Genomic DNA, 15,433 nt, shown 5'->3' with positions numbered 1-15,433 from the left:
CACTGTGCATTTTAATCTCTCTGAAGGATGACAGTGCAGTCCTGGAGCTAATTAATCACCTGCTTTGAAGGTTAGAGCTTATTAATGACTGTTTACATATAGGTCCCATTGCCTCATTTTCTTGGTTCAAATGTTATAATATCCCCCTTTTCAGAGAAATATCTGGGGTTTCATAACACCAAAGGAAGACCATGGCTTGGAAAACTCTTAAACAGGACAGAGTATGCACAACTTTTGTTTAACTGTTCCCCCCCAGCTCCAACATTTTGCCAAGTGCTTTCTTTTTCTCACACACAGACACACACAGGGTGAGTTTTGGCACTGCCTGGTGAACTCGGTGCTGATTAGAAGCTTTCCCTGTAACCACGAGCCTTTTCATTTCTGATATGCACAACAAAACAAACCTAATAATAGGAATGAAATGACAGCACAGGACAAGAAGGCTCAGTGTCACTGGAGAAAACAACACTTAGAAGAAGCCACAAAGAGAGACACAGGGCAGGCCAGCTCATGTAAAAACAAAACATAAAAACAAACATATTCCCTCACAATCCCAGTGTGGCTGGAGGAGGAGAAAAATCACAGTTTTTTACATAGTTGAGGGGAACTGGAATTGCTCCTCTCCTGCTGTGATTTGCTGGAGCTCTGTCTACTTTCACCATCAGCAGAGTGGAAAAAAAAAAAAAAGGTGTGTGGGGAAATCTCCCCAAACTCCTTCAATCTCAGTATCATGAACATCTCTTTTTATAGCAGAGATAAGTTTGAAGAAGTGACTGGCTTAGTGTGATCAGCCACAGTTTGGATCAGATGTGGTAAAATCCTCCAAAACAGATCACTGCAGCTGATGACCTTCCCTGCTGAGCTGCACTAGCCAAGGAGCATAATCCAGAAATTCCGATGTTAAACTGAATTTATCACACTGAAGTAGTGCTATTGCATCATGTGAGTAGATCCTGAAGATAAAATGTGTTTATAATCATAGGAAAGAAAAGATTGTTCGCCTCTGTACGGAGATAAACTCGCAGTGAGAGTCAGGAAAAGGGATAATCCCCAGGGCACAGTGTCTGCACTACTTGGTGTTTGCACATGGCTTGTGCTCCTCACTGTTACTGTAACAGACAAGATTAATACTGATACACTTTTAAATATTTGCACCATTTGGCTCTTGAGTCTGTCTCAGCCTCAGTGTATTAATTTGTTACCCGCAAATAACGCAACTGCAAATCCGAAATGTTTAATTTATTAGTGATTTCACTGAGCCTTGGCTTGTTATCCAGCGAGTTTTCATCTCTGATAACTCCAGTGCTGACTTGCTGGCAGATATCTGGTGCTCTCTGTCCATCTCATTGCCTCACCACCAGCTTTACTCCATCCTTATGTGAGCCATCACTTCTGAGCCTCCCCTGCTGCCGTGTCCTCTCAGCCTGCAGTGGTTTGTCATCCCTTTGCTTTCATCAGCAGAGGTAGCAGCTCTTTGGGAAGTGGGGCTCCTTTTTTTTCCCCCTTTTGGTTCAGAAGTGGTTCCATGAAAGTTCTTGTTTTGCCAGGTTCCCTTGGCTTCCAGCCTGTTCTCTGTTTGGGTTCCAGTCTCTTCCTGAAGGAAGTGAAAGGACCTTCCTATAAAAGAGGGGAAAAGCTGAGAGCAAAGAGGGGTTTCAGCAGGGCCACTTGGGAGAGTTGCCTCTGAGATCCTCTCAGTGGCAGCACAGAATATTGACTTTCATGGTTTTCCCTTTGAGGAGATGTGTCCTGGTGGTGACAGTGGCTTTGTCCTCCCTGGGAGCTCCTGCTGTGTCCTGCACTCGAGGAATTCCCTCCCTAATCAAGTCAGAAGGTCCCTCTTGGCTCAGAATGCCAAGGTCAAAACTGTGATCCTGTTGGGGTGGGTTGTTACTGGTGCCAGAACTCTTGTTATTCAGGTGACACTATGAAGAATTCCTTTGTGTCATCTTCCCATTTGATTTCCAGGAGGATTTTATTTTTAAAATTGAGCTTTTTGCTGTTTCTCCTTAAATGCATCTCACAGGAGCATTGCTTGCTGCTGCTGCAGGAAAACACACACATCTTCCCAAACTCTATCTCTGATTTTTCCACACTTTGGTGCTTTTTTTGCTGTTCATATTCTAAAAACTCTGATAACGTCTATCATTTGACCCAGCAGAAAACTTCTGGAAACAGAACATGTCTCAGGATTCCCATTTAGGTTAATTGTTATCAAGGATAGAAAATGATGTGTTTGGAAAAATGAAAATATTGTTCCTTATGGGATAAAGTTCTTTTTCACTCCTGCTGGATGGAGTAGGATGGAAGTAGATTAACTTTCAGAACAAACTCCATTCTTACCTAACGGCGTTGCTGATGGGAGAATGTTCAGGTGCTTGGTGGGAGATAAGCATCCAAATGTGAAATTTTTTTTGTTATAATTGTCCATATTTATCCATTTTGGATGCAGCAAGGAAGGGGAATTAGGAAAAGCCATTCTTGTTTCTTTTCTCCCTGTCTTGTTGAGGAGAACTTTGGTCCCACCGTGTCCCACCTCACTCTGTGTTCAAGTGGAGCTCACATTTTCTGTTTAAGAGGAATTTCCTAACAGTTTTATCCCCTATCTTACCTCTTTTCAGAACATGGGGCAAGAGGAGGAAAGGGAAACTTCTTTGCAAAGCCCAAATATTTCCACAAATATTTAGTTTGAGCTTGAATCTGTAATTGATTGAATGTTTACTTTGTTCACACTGACTGTGAGGCTCAACTGTGCTGACACCCAAGGCAGATCTTCTTGATATCTTCCTGCTCTCTATAGATTTTTCATTTGACAGCAAATAAATCATATAAAATGCATTTATTATGAGAAACAGGAGCAATATATTGTGTTGTCTCTAAAAGGATGCAAGGCCTTTGTTGGAACAAAAGAGCCTAAAAAGCACCGAATGATGCATTTTTAATTCTTTTCATCTAATTAAAGCTGCAGTTATTCTTCAATTAAATGGGATATGAGTGCATATATTTATTTTAATTAAATATATGTATTTCTTTATATTTAAATGAACGTGAACAATCCTGTTTTTAAGTAGATAGGGTGGATGTGAGTTATAAATAATATGTGTGTCTGCACAATGTGCATCGTTGCTTAAAAGGAACTGGATCGAGGATTTTAATTTTATTTATAAGCAAACTTCACTGGCAGGTTCCCATCAGTGACAGAGGAGCTGGGACAGTGCAAACTTTAACCTATTTCATTTAAAATGTATTTGGTCTGTCACATGTCTCGCATCAAATTATAAACCAACTCCTTCTCACCTCATAACTTCTTTGGTTGATTCTTTCTCCATATCTTTTAATCCCTGCACGGTAAAGTGATTTAGCAAAGGCTGCATCTGTTTTCTCTTGTTACCTGATAACTCCTTAATGAGGACTAACAGCTTATGTGAGAGCAAGGTCATTAGTCCTAATGGATGGAGGGACAGCTGATATGGCATGGGAAAGGTTAAAGATTACCCGGGAAGTTTGGCAAATATACACAACAGCACGGGGCAGTCAGTGCTGGAATGGCTTCCCACTGATATTCCTGGGCTAATGGGCTCATCCCTGCACACCCACTGCTCCTCAGGATTCCTGGTCCAGGGGGCAGGAATTCATTTGGCTCGATAAGCACTTGAGTTTTTTTTCCTGGAGAGCTATAAATTTCTCCTTGGCGCTGTGTCATCCCAGCGCTCGAGGTATAAATAGTAAAGATATTTTCCTAAAACAGGTCAATTAGAGTTTTTGGCCTTTTTTTCACTTGGCCGTGTGGCGCTTCCTGATTTCTCCTTCCTGCTGGATAAACTACAAACGAATCGTTTTAGGGCATTTTAAGTGCAAAAAAACCTGCCTGGTCAGTTTTTGGGAGGAGAGTTGGGCCCCCCCTCCCCGTGGTGGCTATTTTAGTCTGTCCCTCACCCCTCAGTCCCTGCTTTATGTCACAATTCTCATCCCTCTGCCTCGTTTTATTCCACTCTCCGCCCGTCGCTGGGTATAAAAAGAAATAATCAGAAACAAATGGCAGGATATTGCTAAAGACTTTAAACCCCAAAAAGCCATCGCTGTGCTCGAGGCCTGGCTCGATTCTGAAGTGGAAGTATCTCCATTAGCAGTAATGGGGTGAGTCCATCAGCGGAGGCATCTCAGAGGTTAATCAGCCTTCCTGGCCATCGATACCGTGTGGCGCCTGCTGCCCTGGGCCCTGCCCGGGCTCTCCTGACAGCACACCCGCAAGTCATTGCCCATGAATTATTAAAACAAACGTTTGGCTGCTAATTGATGAACACTAATGTGTTTTCTAATCACTGCAGTTCCAGATTTTAGCACTAAACAAAGCAGTTGCTATTGATTTGTGGCCGCTTCTTGGTTTTTGCAGCCTGGCATCTGGGTGCCTTTTTTTTTTTTTTTCCCCCTTTTCAATTTAGCAGGCAGCTTAGCTTGTCTTTTTAGTTAAGAATTGGCTTGTTACAGTGTCATTCCATTCTGATCTCTTTTGCTATTTCTTATTTATATTGCCTAATAAATCTGCTCAGTTCTCTTACAGGCAAACCGGGCGCAGTCCTTGATTCAAGGAGAAAACATTTAAAGTTGTAGTTGGGGTTGTTTTTCTTTAAATCCTCATCTCGCCTACTGTGTCTGCTCTCCCTCTTTCTCCAAACAAAATAAAGCAACATAAAAACAACCTCCAGCATCTTTAGCTGATAAAAGCTGGTGCGGTGAAAATGTTTTCAAAAGCCACGTCTGGAAAACACGCAGAGCCTGGAAAGTCCCAGAACTGGTGCTGGGATGTGCAGTTGGGGATGAGGTTTCCTGCTTTCCAGGACCTTCAGAGGGGCATTTTTAATTTTCCTGGGTTTGATCCCACGTTCAGTTTTCACGCTGCGAAAGGCTTTAATTGCCAAGGAGTGTGTCGGATCCAGGGAAGGCCAAATCCCATCTCTTGCACTGTGCAGGAGACAAAACTCTGTCAGGATCAGCATCTCAGGGTGTTTTTGTGTGAGCTCTGCCCTCCTACACACCCAGCTTGGCCTCATCATTTAATCCTTCCCAGGCTCTTGAAAGAAGTCAAAACCAAATTAAAGAAACTAAAAGCCGAAATACTTAAAATATTAAAAATCGTTTAAACGTTAAAATACTCTTTTTTTTTTTTTTTTCCTGAAGAATGCTTTGGAATAATTGAATTCCAAACCCGAGGTGAAATTTTTTCAAGCTGTTCCTTCTCCAGCCCTTTGCAGCCGATACATCACGTGCAGAAAACACCGCAGATAAATCCACCACGCGGCCCTAAAATGTCATTTATTGGGTGTTTTCCTCTTGGCAGACGATAAAGACGGGGCTGACCATGGTTGGGAAGGTGGTCACTCAGCTCACGGGGACGCTGCCGTCGGGAGCCACCGAGGAGGAGATTTTGGCTCACAGCAACCTCCGCCGGAGCCCTCTGGTGCCCGGGATCGTCACCATCATCGACACCGAGACGGTGGCAGAGGGACAGGTAATGTCTGCACACAGGCAGGACCTGCATTTGCACTGAAACCTCACCAAAACGCCGTTGAAAATGAAAAATAAATCGGATTTTTTTTTGTGCTCGTTCCGGTCCCGCAGCGCTGAGATAAAGTCCTGCTTGGGGCTGAAAGGAAGCCAAAATATATAAATATCGTCCTTCCAGGGTATTTATGTGACACTTTGACGGGGCAGAGTGTGAAGTGTCACATTTTGTCTCTCAGACACTTGTTCCTAATTGGCACTGATTGATGCTGATCAGCCGAGGTGGAGATGGAGCCTGATTATATTTGTTAATGTGAAAACGTGATGGTCTAGAAAATGCAGAGAACTGTTGAATTCCAGGTGAAAAAAAGATGCTGTGTGGAGTTTATTGTAAAAGCTTATAATTTTATAGAAATCTCAAGGCTACCACACAGCTGTTTTGTGAGGCATTTGCACTGTTTTACCAAGAATATAATAAATTTATGTAATAATATACATACAGTGCATCAGGCAAAACCATTTGTTACAAAATCCATACCATTATCACACCCACTATAAATGGGTGTATTTTACTGTCTTTAGGGCAGAGAAGATTTCCGTGTCCTTCCTTGTTTTGTTCTCTCATTTAATTTTTGGTCCTGGATCCAGTGTTTATGCAGAACTCCCACACACTCCATTATTCTGTAACTGGTAATACTTTTTTTTCCTCGTGGTCCCATTTATTGAATTCAAAAAGACAAAGCCTTTATTTTTTTCTTGTTTCCCCCTGTATTTATGGTGCTCATTGCAGGTGAGGTATTAAGGACACATCAGTAGTCAGGTTGACATGGTGGGAAAATAAAATGTTTTACTTGAAAAGAAACAAAACAAAGAAAAAACTCTGTTGTGCTTGTTCCTGAGAATTGGTTTTGGAAGTATTTAGCCAAGCAATGTTTCATTGAAAGGGGATTGTTCATAAAACATTATAGGCCTTTTCTTCCGAAATCGAAATGAAAGACAAGAAAGAAAGAGGATGGAAAAAGAATTTATTTACTTAAGATCTTAAGAGTCAGGTCTTAAAATAATTCTGTTGGCTGTTGGGGTTTGTTTTTGTTTCCAGGGGAAAAAAACAAAGGTCTTTTGGCTCTTCATATACAACCAGGGGAAAAAAAAAGAAGAATTTTCCTTCATAAATTTCTGATGAAGCCTTTTTAATGTGGTCATTATTCCTGCCCCTCGTTGTCTGTGCTTTGATTCTTCTGCACAGGCCTGGGGGAAAAAAAATGATAGATCTTAGGGTTTTAAGTCTTGTTATGTATGATTTAGAGGTTTTATGAACTTGTCCTCTGACCTTAACAATAGTAGGGAGCTCTCAAGCCTAAAGGGCACTATAGGAGAGTAGTTGTAAAAATGATAACGTTTGCCTTGTCCAAATACTGCTGCTCTAACATAAATAAGCCATCAGTTCTAGGAAAATCATTTTTGCCTTGGATCTCTGGGGAAGGAGGCTCCAAGTTGGATGTCCTAATTGTTTGTGTGTGCTGCATTCATATTTTTGTGAGCTGAAGTTTTAAATCTGTCAGATTATTATTTTAATAAAATTATTATTGTTTTAATTATTATCAATAATATTATTTTAATTTTAAATAGGACAGATTTATTATTATTATTATTATTATTATTATTATTATTATTATTATTATTATTATTATTATTATTGTTTTAAATCTGTCAGATTATTATTTTCAGTGCTGGGATTTGCTTTCAGCATTAGCATTGTGTTTCTTTCCAGGGAATGACAATAACCTTTCTTTTGCAATGTTAGATTTTTCACTGTGCAGGAGACTTTTTAACAGTCTTTTCTTGCTCAAATGTGCTTCTAGCAAAAGGAAAGTTGATTAAAAATAACTGTACTTGGTCGTTCCCCACGGCCCCAGCACAGAACCTCCTCACATGAAGAGTGTCCTGGCTGATCCCAGTCCCCACTGAGCTCTTCCCTGTCCCTCCAGCTCTATTTCCAGGGGAAATGTAAGTTTTTGTGCACTTGGGGATGTGCTGGAGCCTGATTTTGGGTGTTCCCCGAGGAGCCTGGCAGGGATCTGGTGCTGTGTGCTGGGCAAGGAGTGCCAGGCCAGGGCAGGTGGCACGTGTTTGGACTGGCTGGGTAGTCCTGGCTGGTTTTTATGGCAGAATCGAGTGAAGCTTCAGTTCAGGGGGGTGTTTTAGCACATCTGACCTTTAAACCGGGCGAGGACCTCCCTGAGCTACCTGGGACTGCTGCTGGTGGTGGAGCATCCAGCTGATTCCTGCTGCTCCACAGCTTATCCCTCATTCTGTGAACTTCTGACATTATTCTGCTCTTCTGGGGCCAATCTGCTTGCTGGCAGTGGTCACCCAGAGTACCTGTGCCCAGCCTGTGGCTGGCAGGGCAGGGGATGGAACAGGTTTTGGGGAGAAAACCGGAGTTTTGGGGAGAGCCGCCGCCGTCCAGCCTCGCATGGGTCACTCCCTGTTTTCCTGATGCAGTGGCTTTTTCCAAAGTTATTGGTTTATGGAATCACAGAATCATTAAGGTTGGAAAAGACCTGATGGATCATCAAGTCCAACCTTTGATCTAATCCCCCCATCCCATGAAGTGCCACGTCCGCTCGTTTTTTGGACACTCCCAGGGGTGGTGACTCCACTTCCCTTCCACTGCTTGGCCACTCTTTCACTGAAGAGATTTTCTTTTTTTCCCCTTGTCTTGTCATCCCAGTTTTCAGATTTCAGGGAATAACAGGTCTGGGTGGGACCAAACAAACAGCAGCATTCCTCTTTCCTTGTGCCTGTTCTGGGGGTGTTTCATCACTGTGTCCATCACAGACTTTGCTCTCCCTGCACTCATTGGGAACCCCCAAATTAGGAATGCCAGCCAAGTGCTTCCTGGGCTGAATTAGCCCTTGGAAAGCCTTGCATCCCCTCCATCAGTGTGGATTTGTGGGTGCTTCCATGGTTTCCAGGGGGGGTGTCAGCCTGGTTGTACCCGAGGGGAATTTCAGAAGCAGGAAGGAGTTATTTTCTTATCATTAAATAAATCCCTCCTCTCCTTCAGGCCCATAAAGATTTCCATCGACCTGCACAGCCTAACTGAGAACTTGGGTGTTGCAGTGAAATAAAACAATTTCCAAGTTATAAATACATCTTTAAGATAACCTGTGGTAAAAAAAGAGAAAGGAAGAAATCTGATTTAAAAAAGAGAAAGTAAACCTAAGGCAGGCAAGCACATCATTTTGGAGGAAAAATAACCGCTTTTTTTCAGTGGGGAAGCAGGATTTTTAAAAAAATAAATGTATTTAAAGGCTTGCAAATTAATTGGGCAAGTGCTTGTCCAGTTCCTTTGAGCACAACAGCACAGGTTTTAAAGATGGACTGAGCTGCTCTGTGCAAATACAGCAATTTATTTGCCAGTAGGACGATTAGGAAACATATTTTGGTTACAAGCCAGAGGGACTATTTGCAGCTTTAAGTTTTCACTAATTTTTTTGTTATTTCTCCCATTTCAAAGACATCAAATATGAGGAATGTGAGGTGGAACTCGATGTGTTCCGTGCACTGCACGGGGGGTGAAATGCAAACTCACCACTGAAAAATACACAGTTAGAGACCAGAGAAGTCTCCTTGTGGAATCTCCCAAGATTAAATATGGGGAAATATTTTTAATGAACCTGATGAATGTAGATATTGTAGTAAACTCCCATCCCCAGCAGTTGTTTATGTGATAGCTCCTACTTTCATAATTGGCGATACTTTAAGAAAATTTGAATTATGAGGTCATTAAATAAATGCAGAGGAATGCAGAATTATTGACGTTGGCTGTCATGAGATATTTGTAAAAGGAATAAAAATAATTATCGAGATGCCCAAGTAACTTTGTGGTAAACCAAAGTATGTTAACAAGGTTGTGTGCTTGTTTAAACTTCCTTCTAATGAAGTGTTAGCAAACTTTTCAGTTGGATGAAACCACTATTTATTTGAATCTGTTAATTAGTTGAAATGGCTAAAACTAAAGCCCTACAAATGTCCTCTTTTTTTTTTTTTCAGTAATTGGAATTAAATGTGTGAGACTTTATTGGCTCGGGCTTTGAAAGCAAAAAAATTATTTTCCCTTCGACCTTTGTTTCTGTATTTTAATTAATTCATCCACTGGGCCACCCACGTGCAGGCTGCAATAACCACCCTGCTCGAAAAGTCGCCAGTTTTTTGGGGGCTTGAATGTAAAATCTGTTCAACATCCAGCAGTGGGTTGACAGAGAAATGATGTGGCCCTTCCAAAATACAGGACCCGGCGATGGATGAGCCACCGCCGAGCGGCTCATCCCCGACCCAGGCGAGGGTTTGGGGCAATATTTGCAAAATAACTCAGGAGAAGAAGATAACATGTTGATCTGTTTATGTTTTAAAATGTGATTGGGGCTTTTTTTTTTTTTTTTCCCCTCCCTGTTCCCTATTAACTTTTTATTGCATTAAAGAGGAATTTTCAGGGGAAAAAAAAACAACAACAACCAGCTGGCCGCTGCAGTTTCAAAAGTTCATTTTCATTTGGTGAGGAGTTGATGGCAATTGAACCAAATCAAGATGCTTATCAGGAGCAGGAATTGTTGGGAAACTTTGGTCTGAAGCAGGGAGAAGCTCAAAGAATAGAGCATATTCCATAATAAAACTTTAACTGTGGACATAATTCCACTGGTCATTAACACCAGGGCTTTTATTTTGGGAGCAGCTCTCACAAAACCTGACCTGATGTTCTCTTGCTCAGACATTTAGCCTCGATTTTCTTCACTTTTTATGTGTCTGTGTATTACAGAAGAATTCTTTTTATATGTAAATATAAAAAAGAGCACCAGGATTCCCTGGGAGCATAATACTGTCTGCCTCACTTTTATTAAAGGAGATCTGGTTTTTGTCAAGAAGACATTTTTGTCTCAGATAAATGGTTCAGGCTGAGCACGGGGCTGGTTTGAGTTTATGCTGGATTCTATTAAAAGGAGAGCAGTAGTTTAATGCCACAGATCTATCACTTTTAGCCCCTTTCCACTGATGTCTGACCTTGGCTGTAAGTTGGGGGAGGCTGAGGGGGTCGGTGTTTGTGGGTAGGAACCCTACCTTCAGCTATTTAAGCCATTGCAGATCTCATCAGCCAAGATATCTTTATGATATAATATTCATATTTATAATTATTGCCAAAGCTATTCGTTTTTATGATGATGGGATTACTCTTTCTTAATTGTATTAAGAGTAGGACCGGCTTGATTAGATTTGGGCCCATTTTTTACTTGTGTTACTTTCATGTTTTATTTAAAAACATGTGTCCACTGGGATAAGTGGTGTAATTTGCCTTTAAAGATTAAAATAATTGGAGTCATAATTACTGGTGGCTTCTGTTGAGCAGGACGGAAAATACGGCGGATGAAGAAAAATATGGCATAGGAGGAAAAAGCTGCAGCTTCAGCCCTCAAAGCAGACACTGGTGGCTGGTAGTAAATGTAACAATGCCCTTGGTGTTCTGTCTCTTCATTTTTGAGTGAGATAAAGAGGGTTTGATGACCCTTCTCTGTGTTCTGTTGGAGCTGCTTTGGGAGCCGCGGCCTTGGCTCGGCGTGTCCGGCCACGGGCTCTGTCCTGGGCAGCTCTTTGGAAAATCTTGTTGCAACTCTCTTGGTAAAACCCTGTTTGGGCATCAGTTTATTACAGTTTATTACGTTTATTCCTTTGTTACATTTAGTACAAGTGCTCATTTATTTGCGAGGGTGTCTGGGTGGAACAGTCCGAGCGTTCGTTTCTCCTCAGTTGTTTTTTGCCAGCTCTGCAGGGAAGGTCCTCGAGCACCCTGAGGAGCCTCAGTGAGTGAGTAATGCTCAGATTTATGAACCTTTCCCAGTGAGAGACTTTGTAAGGCCTTTTACTCCTAATAGTAGGGTGGTTAGAGGCCACCACCTTGGAGAACGAAGCCTGGTTGGCACGAAAAAAATTGCAGGCTGGGGATTCCTGTGGGCTCTGTCAGCTCTGGGAGCGCGAATGAGCTGCTTCCCTCGAGCTCCCCCACAGCACTTGGGTGTGTTATTAGGGAAATTGTCCCACTGTTGTGATTTCCAGGAAAAATCTCCAGCTCTGCTGTTTGCAGTGGGAAGAAACCATCAGCTGGTTGAAAGGAGCCCGTGGGACGATGTGGGTGTTGATTTGAGGGGCCATTTGTTACCCTGCAGTCCCTCCAGCAGCATCTTCCACTTCAGCTCTGCCAGGAGTGGCTCTAAAATCTGTGACATTTGTGTGACAGAGGCCTGGGATGATTTTTAATTGTTGCACAGTTCCAGTTTCATCCTTGTCCACCCGAAATCTGTGCAATTCGATCCATCCAACTCGATACAAACCCTGCTGTACTGAGGCACTTAAATCCATATAAAGATCTCTAATACAGAAAATAATCTATTCCTAAGGCATCATGTGTGCCATCAGCATAATTTTGACTTCCTTAGGTTGTATTAAAAGGGGAAAATCACCCTGGGATTTAAAGCTGTGCAAGCTCTGACCTGGGATGGGAACCAGGCTTTGGGTTGGTGGCATCTTAGGGAGGGACATTCCCAAAGAGGCTCTTTGGCTGATGATGTTAAATCTAATCCCTTGGATTTTATTTTTTACCTCCTTCCTTTGTAATGTTGGAACTGTAAAAAGGGACATGTGTTTTCCCCAACTGTGCAGGAGGGCAGGGGAAGGATGTGACAAATCCTGAAAACTTAAATAGAAATCATTGATTTTAAGCAAAATGCTTTTTCTCTGTTCCTAAAACGTTTTCCTGCTGATTTGAAAAAGATGAAGAACATTTTTTTCAGTGTTCTGAAACAGCAAGTGCTGTTTCCATGTGTGTTTCCAAAGCCAGATTGTCCATCCTGTGGTCAGTCCTGGGCAGGGACACAGATCAAGTGTCCACAGAGGGTGTGGGGTGGCACCATCACTGCCCTGAGTGTCACATTCTCCAAGGATTTCCACATTTTTGAGTAATGAAGGTGCTTTTGTGATTTTTTTTTTTTAAATATATTTTCCTAATTTACTTGGCCAGAGCAGGAGATGAACACATTTGAGTTTAAATCTGAAAGCTCCTCATAAGGGCTGGTTTTGCTGGACCTGTAAATCAACTTTTACAGTGAAAAGTGGAGATTTTTAAAAATTCCTTTTTGGAGTGTTTCTTTTTCAGGAAGATAATTTTAAGCAGTGATTGGCAGAAAAAGCATGGAATCTGTTAACATTTCCTACAGATATAGATTTGGGCTTTGTTGTATTCTCAGAGTGGTGTAACTGAGGTGTCTGACAACTTTTAATGTTGTGGCATTTTTGCTTTGTATCGTATTTCCAGAGGAAAAATATTTAAAGATCCTCTTACCATGCAGAGTAAAAGGAGGAATCTTCCCCTGTCTGCTGGACAGGGGGTGATAACAGCAGTGCATTTATCACTTTTATTTTTTCTTAAAATAAAGCCACGTCGAATGAATCCAGTTCCCAGCCTGCACGTGAATTATCCCGTAAAGCTGGTTTTGAGCAGTGATTTAGGTGCTGTTGATCCCTACACGTTTCTAGATTAAATATTTTTATTTCTCGGTGTTGGTTTATAATTTGAGCAAAACGCTGAGGCTGTGAGGGGATGATGTGTGGGAGTCAGGCTGCAGTTTGCTGCAGGCTGAGGGGAGAAGAGAGGCTCTCTTTGAAGAGCCCTTCGGAAGATCTCCAGACCTTTTGGTTTCGTGGTTCTGGAGCGAGCACGAAGTGCTGACGAGGGGGAAGCAAAAGCCATAATTGTGTGGGGTGACAGTGCCAAGGCAGCTGAGCAGCCAGAGCCAGGCAGGGCCGACTCTCCGGCCCCGTTACGTGACTGCCTTAAACACTTAAAGATGAGCCCCTCTTTTTGAAGCATAAAAATATCCCCGAATCATTTCGATATCTGCTCGGGATAGGAAGTATTAAAAACCTTCAGATTGTTTTGGAAGCGGCAGACAAATTATTGCAGCGTCTGGTTAAGGAGGTGGTTTTTGCTCGCCACAGAACCCCCCTTTTTAAGCCCTTCTCTGACAGATCTTTCCCTTTGTTTTGCTTAATTTAGTCTTGAAAACGATGTAATCAAGGAATAAAATACCCCTGCAGCTCTTGCATGTGTTGTGCCCACAGAAATTTCGGTTCTTTTCTATAAATCTAAGAATGTCTTTGCTTTTCATTCAGTGAGACATTGGTATGTGTCCCTTTGGGTGTCCCTTTCGATGTCCTCACAGTCAGCTTCAGTTTTGACTGGCCCAGGAGTTTTTTCAGCTTCAAATTGGCTTTTGTTTAAAAACTCCAAAAGCTCACCCTTTGTCCTTTTCTCTGGAAGATGTTGAACAACACTGATCCCAGTCCAGGTATTTTCCACTGAATTTCCCACTCTTGTGAAAACTCTCTCCTATCTTTTAATTCCTTTTTTTGTTCACAGGAAGGTATTTTATGAGAGCATGATTTTTTTTAAAGGGGTTTTGATGAACAACTCCTTGTAATCATTTTATCTGGTGTTCACTGAGGCAGTTTCAGGACAGAGAAAACTCCTGTTAGCTGCTATTTCCAGTGCAGCTGCTTCCATCCACATTCCCAGCCCTTGGCATTTCTTGCATCCATTGGAAATGCAGATCCCTCTAGTGTTCCCACCTGTGGGACTGATGGAAAGCAAACCCACTCTTTTGGGGGTTTTGGTCTGGTTTTCCACTCACTTGCCCTGTGTGCTTTGAATCCTCCCAGAGAAAAATCTGGTTTATTTAAGGATTAAATATCCCCTTTTCTTTAAAAGTCTCTGTGCTGCCTCTTGTTTTCCCTTCTATTATGTGACTCCTGTTGTTGCCTACAGAAAATCATGTGTTTAAAGAACTCTGTGCCCTCTCCAGTGGAATTCCAGTGATCCTCCTTCTGTGATTCCAGGGAGCCTGGTGGGATGGGAGCTCCTGCTGTGGGAGAGCTGGAGGAGCAGCAGAGTTCCCTCACAAATTTAGGGGCAATAGACCCCTCCATTATGGGCATCCAGAGAGGTCCCAGCCCTTTTGCTTCAGCCAAGGGAAGTGGAAACCTCAAATATCTCTTCCTGCACAGCACAAAGAGTCCTGTTGGAACGAGCTGCTGCACAGGCAGGAATAAATCATGGAGCAAAACAGGAATATTTCACTGTTTTGTCCTGTTTGAATAGGACAAGTGAATAGGAAATCAGGTATAACAACCATAATCCTCACTAGTTATTGGAGCAGTCTCATGTCTACGTGAAAAAACTCCAGAGGATTGTGTTATATTGTTATATGTGACTTGTTATATATGTTATATATTGCAGTTTTATTGGGAATTGCACCACTCTGGACATCTCATAAACCGATCCCTGTGGCAGTAAGGTGGCTTTTTCCCTCAGGTGTGTTCCTCCCTGCTGACCCCTGGCTCTGTCCCTGTTCCAGGTGCTGGTGAGCGAGGACTCGGACAGCGACGGCATCGTGGCCCATTTCCCTGCCCACGAGAAGCCCATTTGCTGCATGGCCTTTAACCCCAGTGGTAAGAGATTTTCCTGCTTCCTGTGATGGCTGTAAGCAAGATGCAGGCAGTAAATACTGCTGGGATGTGTTCCAGGGCTTTGGAGGAATTGCAGGTCCCACTGTGACCCCTGCAGGTGCCCAGCTCCGTGCCCTGCTCGGCGCTGGATGTGTCATATTTGGGGGAGTTTGTCTTTTCTGGGGATTTCAAACTTTAGCAACTGTTGTAAAAGTCAGGAGGTTCAGTCTGTCCCTTCCTGTAATTTGTCTTTTCTGGGGATTTCAAACTTTAGCAACTGTTGTAAAAGTCAGGAGGTTCAGTCTGTCCCTTCCTGTAATTTGTCTTTTCTGGGGATTTCAAACTTTAGCAACTGTTGTACTCTGGTAAAAGTCAG

The 15,433-nt window shown here is 42.5% G+C and overlaps 1 protein-coding gene across 1 annotated transcript in view; it reads left to right on the top strand.

Moving 5' to 3' along the window:
* BCAS3 (BCAS3, microtubule associated cell migration factor) overlaps positions 1-15,433 on the top strand; it is a 316,591-nt gene that overhangs the window by 48,296 nt on the left and 252,862 nt on the right. Inside the window, exons 14-15 of the mRNA XM_017821512.1 lie at positions 5,339-5,509; positions 14,967-15,060. Coding sequence (XP_017677001.1) covers positions 5,339-5,509; positions 14,967-15,060 — 265 coding nt within the window. The remainder of the gene's footprint in view (positions 1-5,338; positions 5,510-14,966; positions 15,061-15,433) is intronic.

Source organism: Lepidothrix coronata, unplaced genomic scaffold (assembly GCF_001604755.1).
Source record: "Lepidothrix coronata isolate B3197 unplaced genomic scaffold, Lepidothrix_coronata-1.0 Scaffold91, whole genome shotgun sequence".
Lineage (NCBI taxonomy): Eukaryota > Metazoa > Chordata > Aves > Passeriformes > Pipridae > Lepidothrix > Lepidothrix coronata.
The sequence above is the reverse complement of the archived record's forward strand: the minus strand, read 5'-3'. Positions and strand labels throughout refer to the sequence as shown.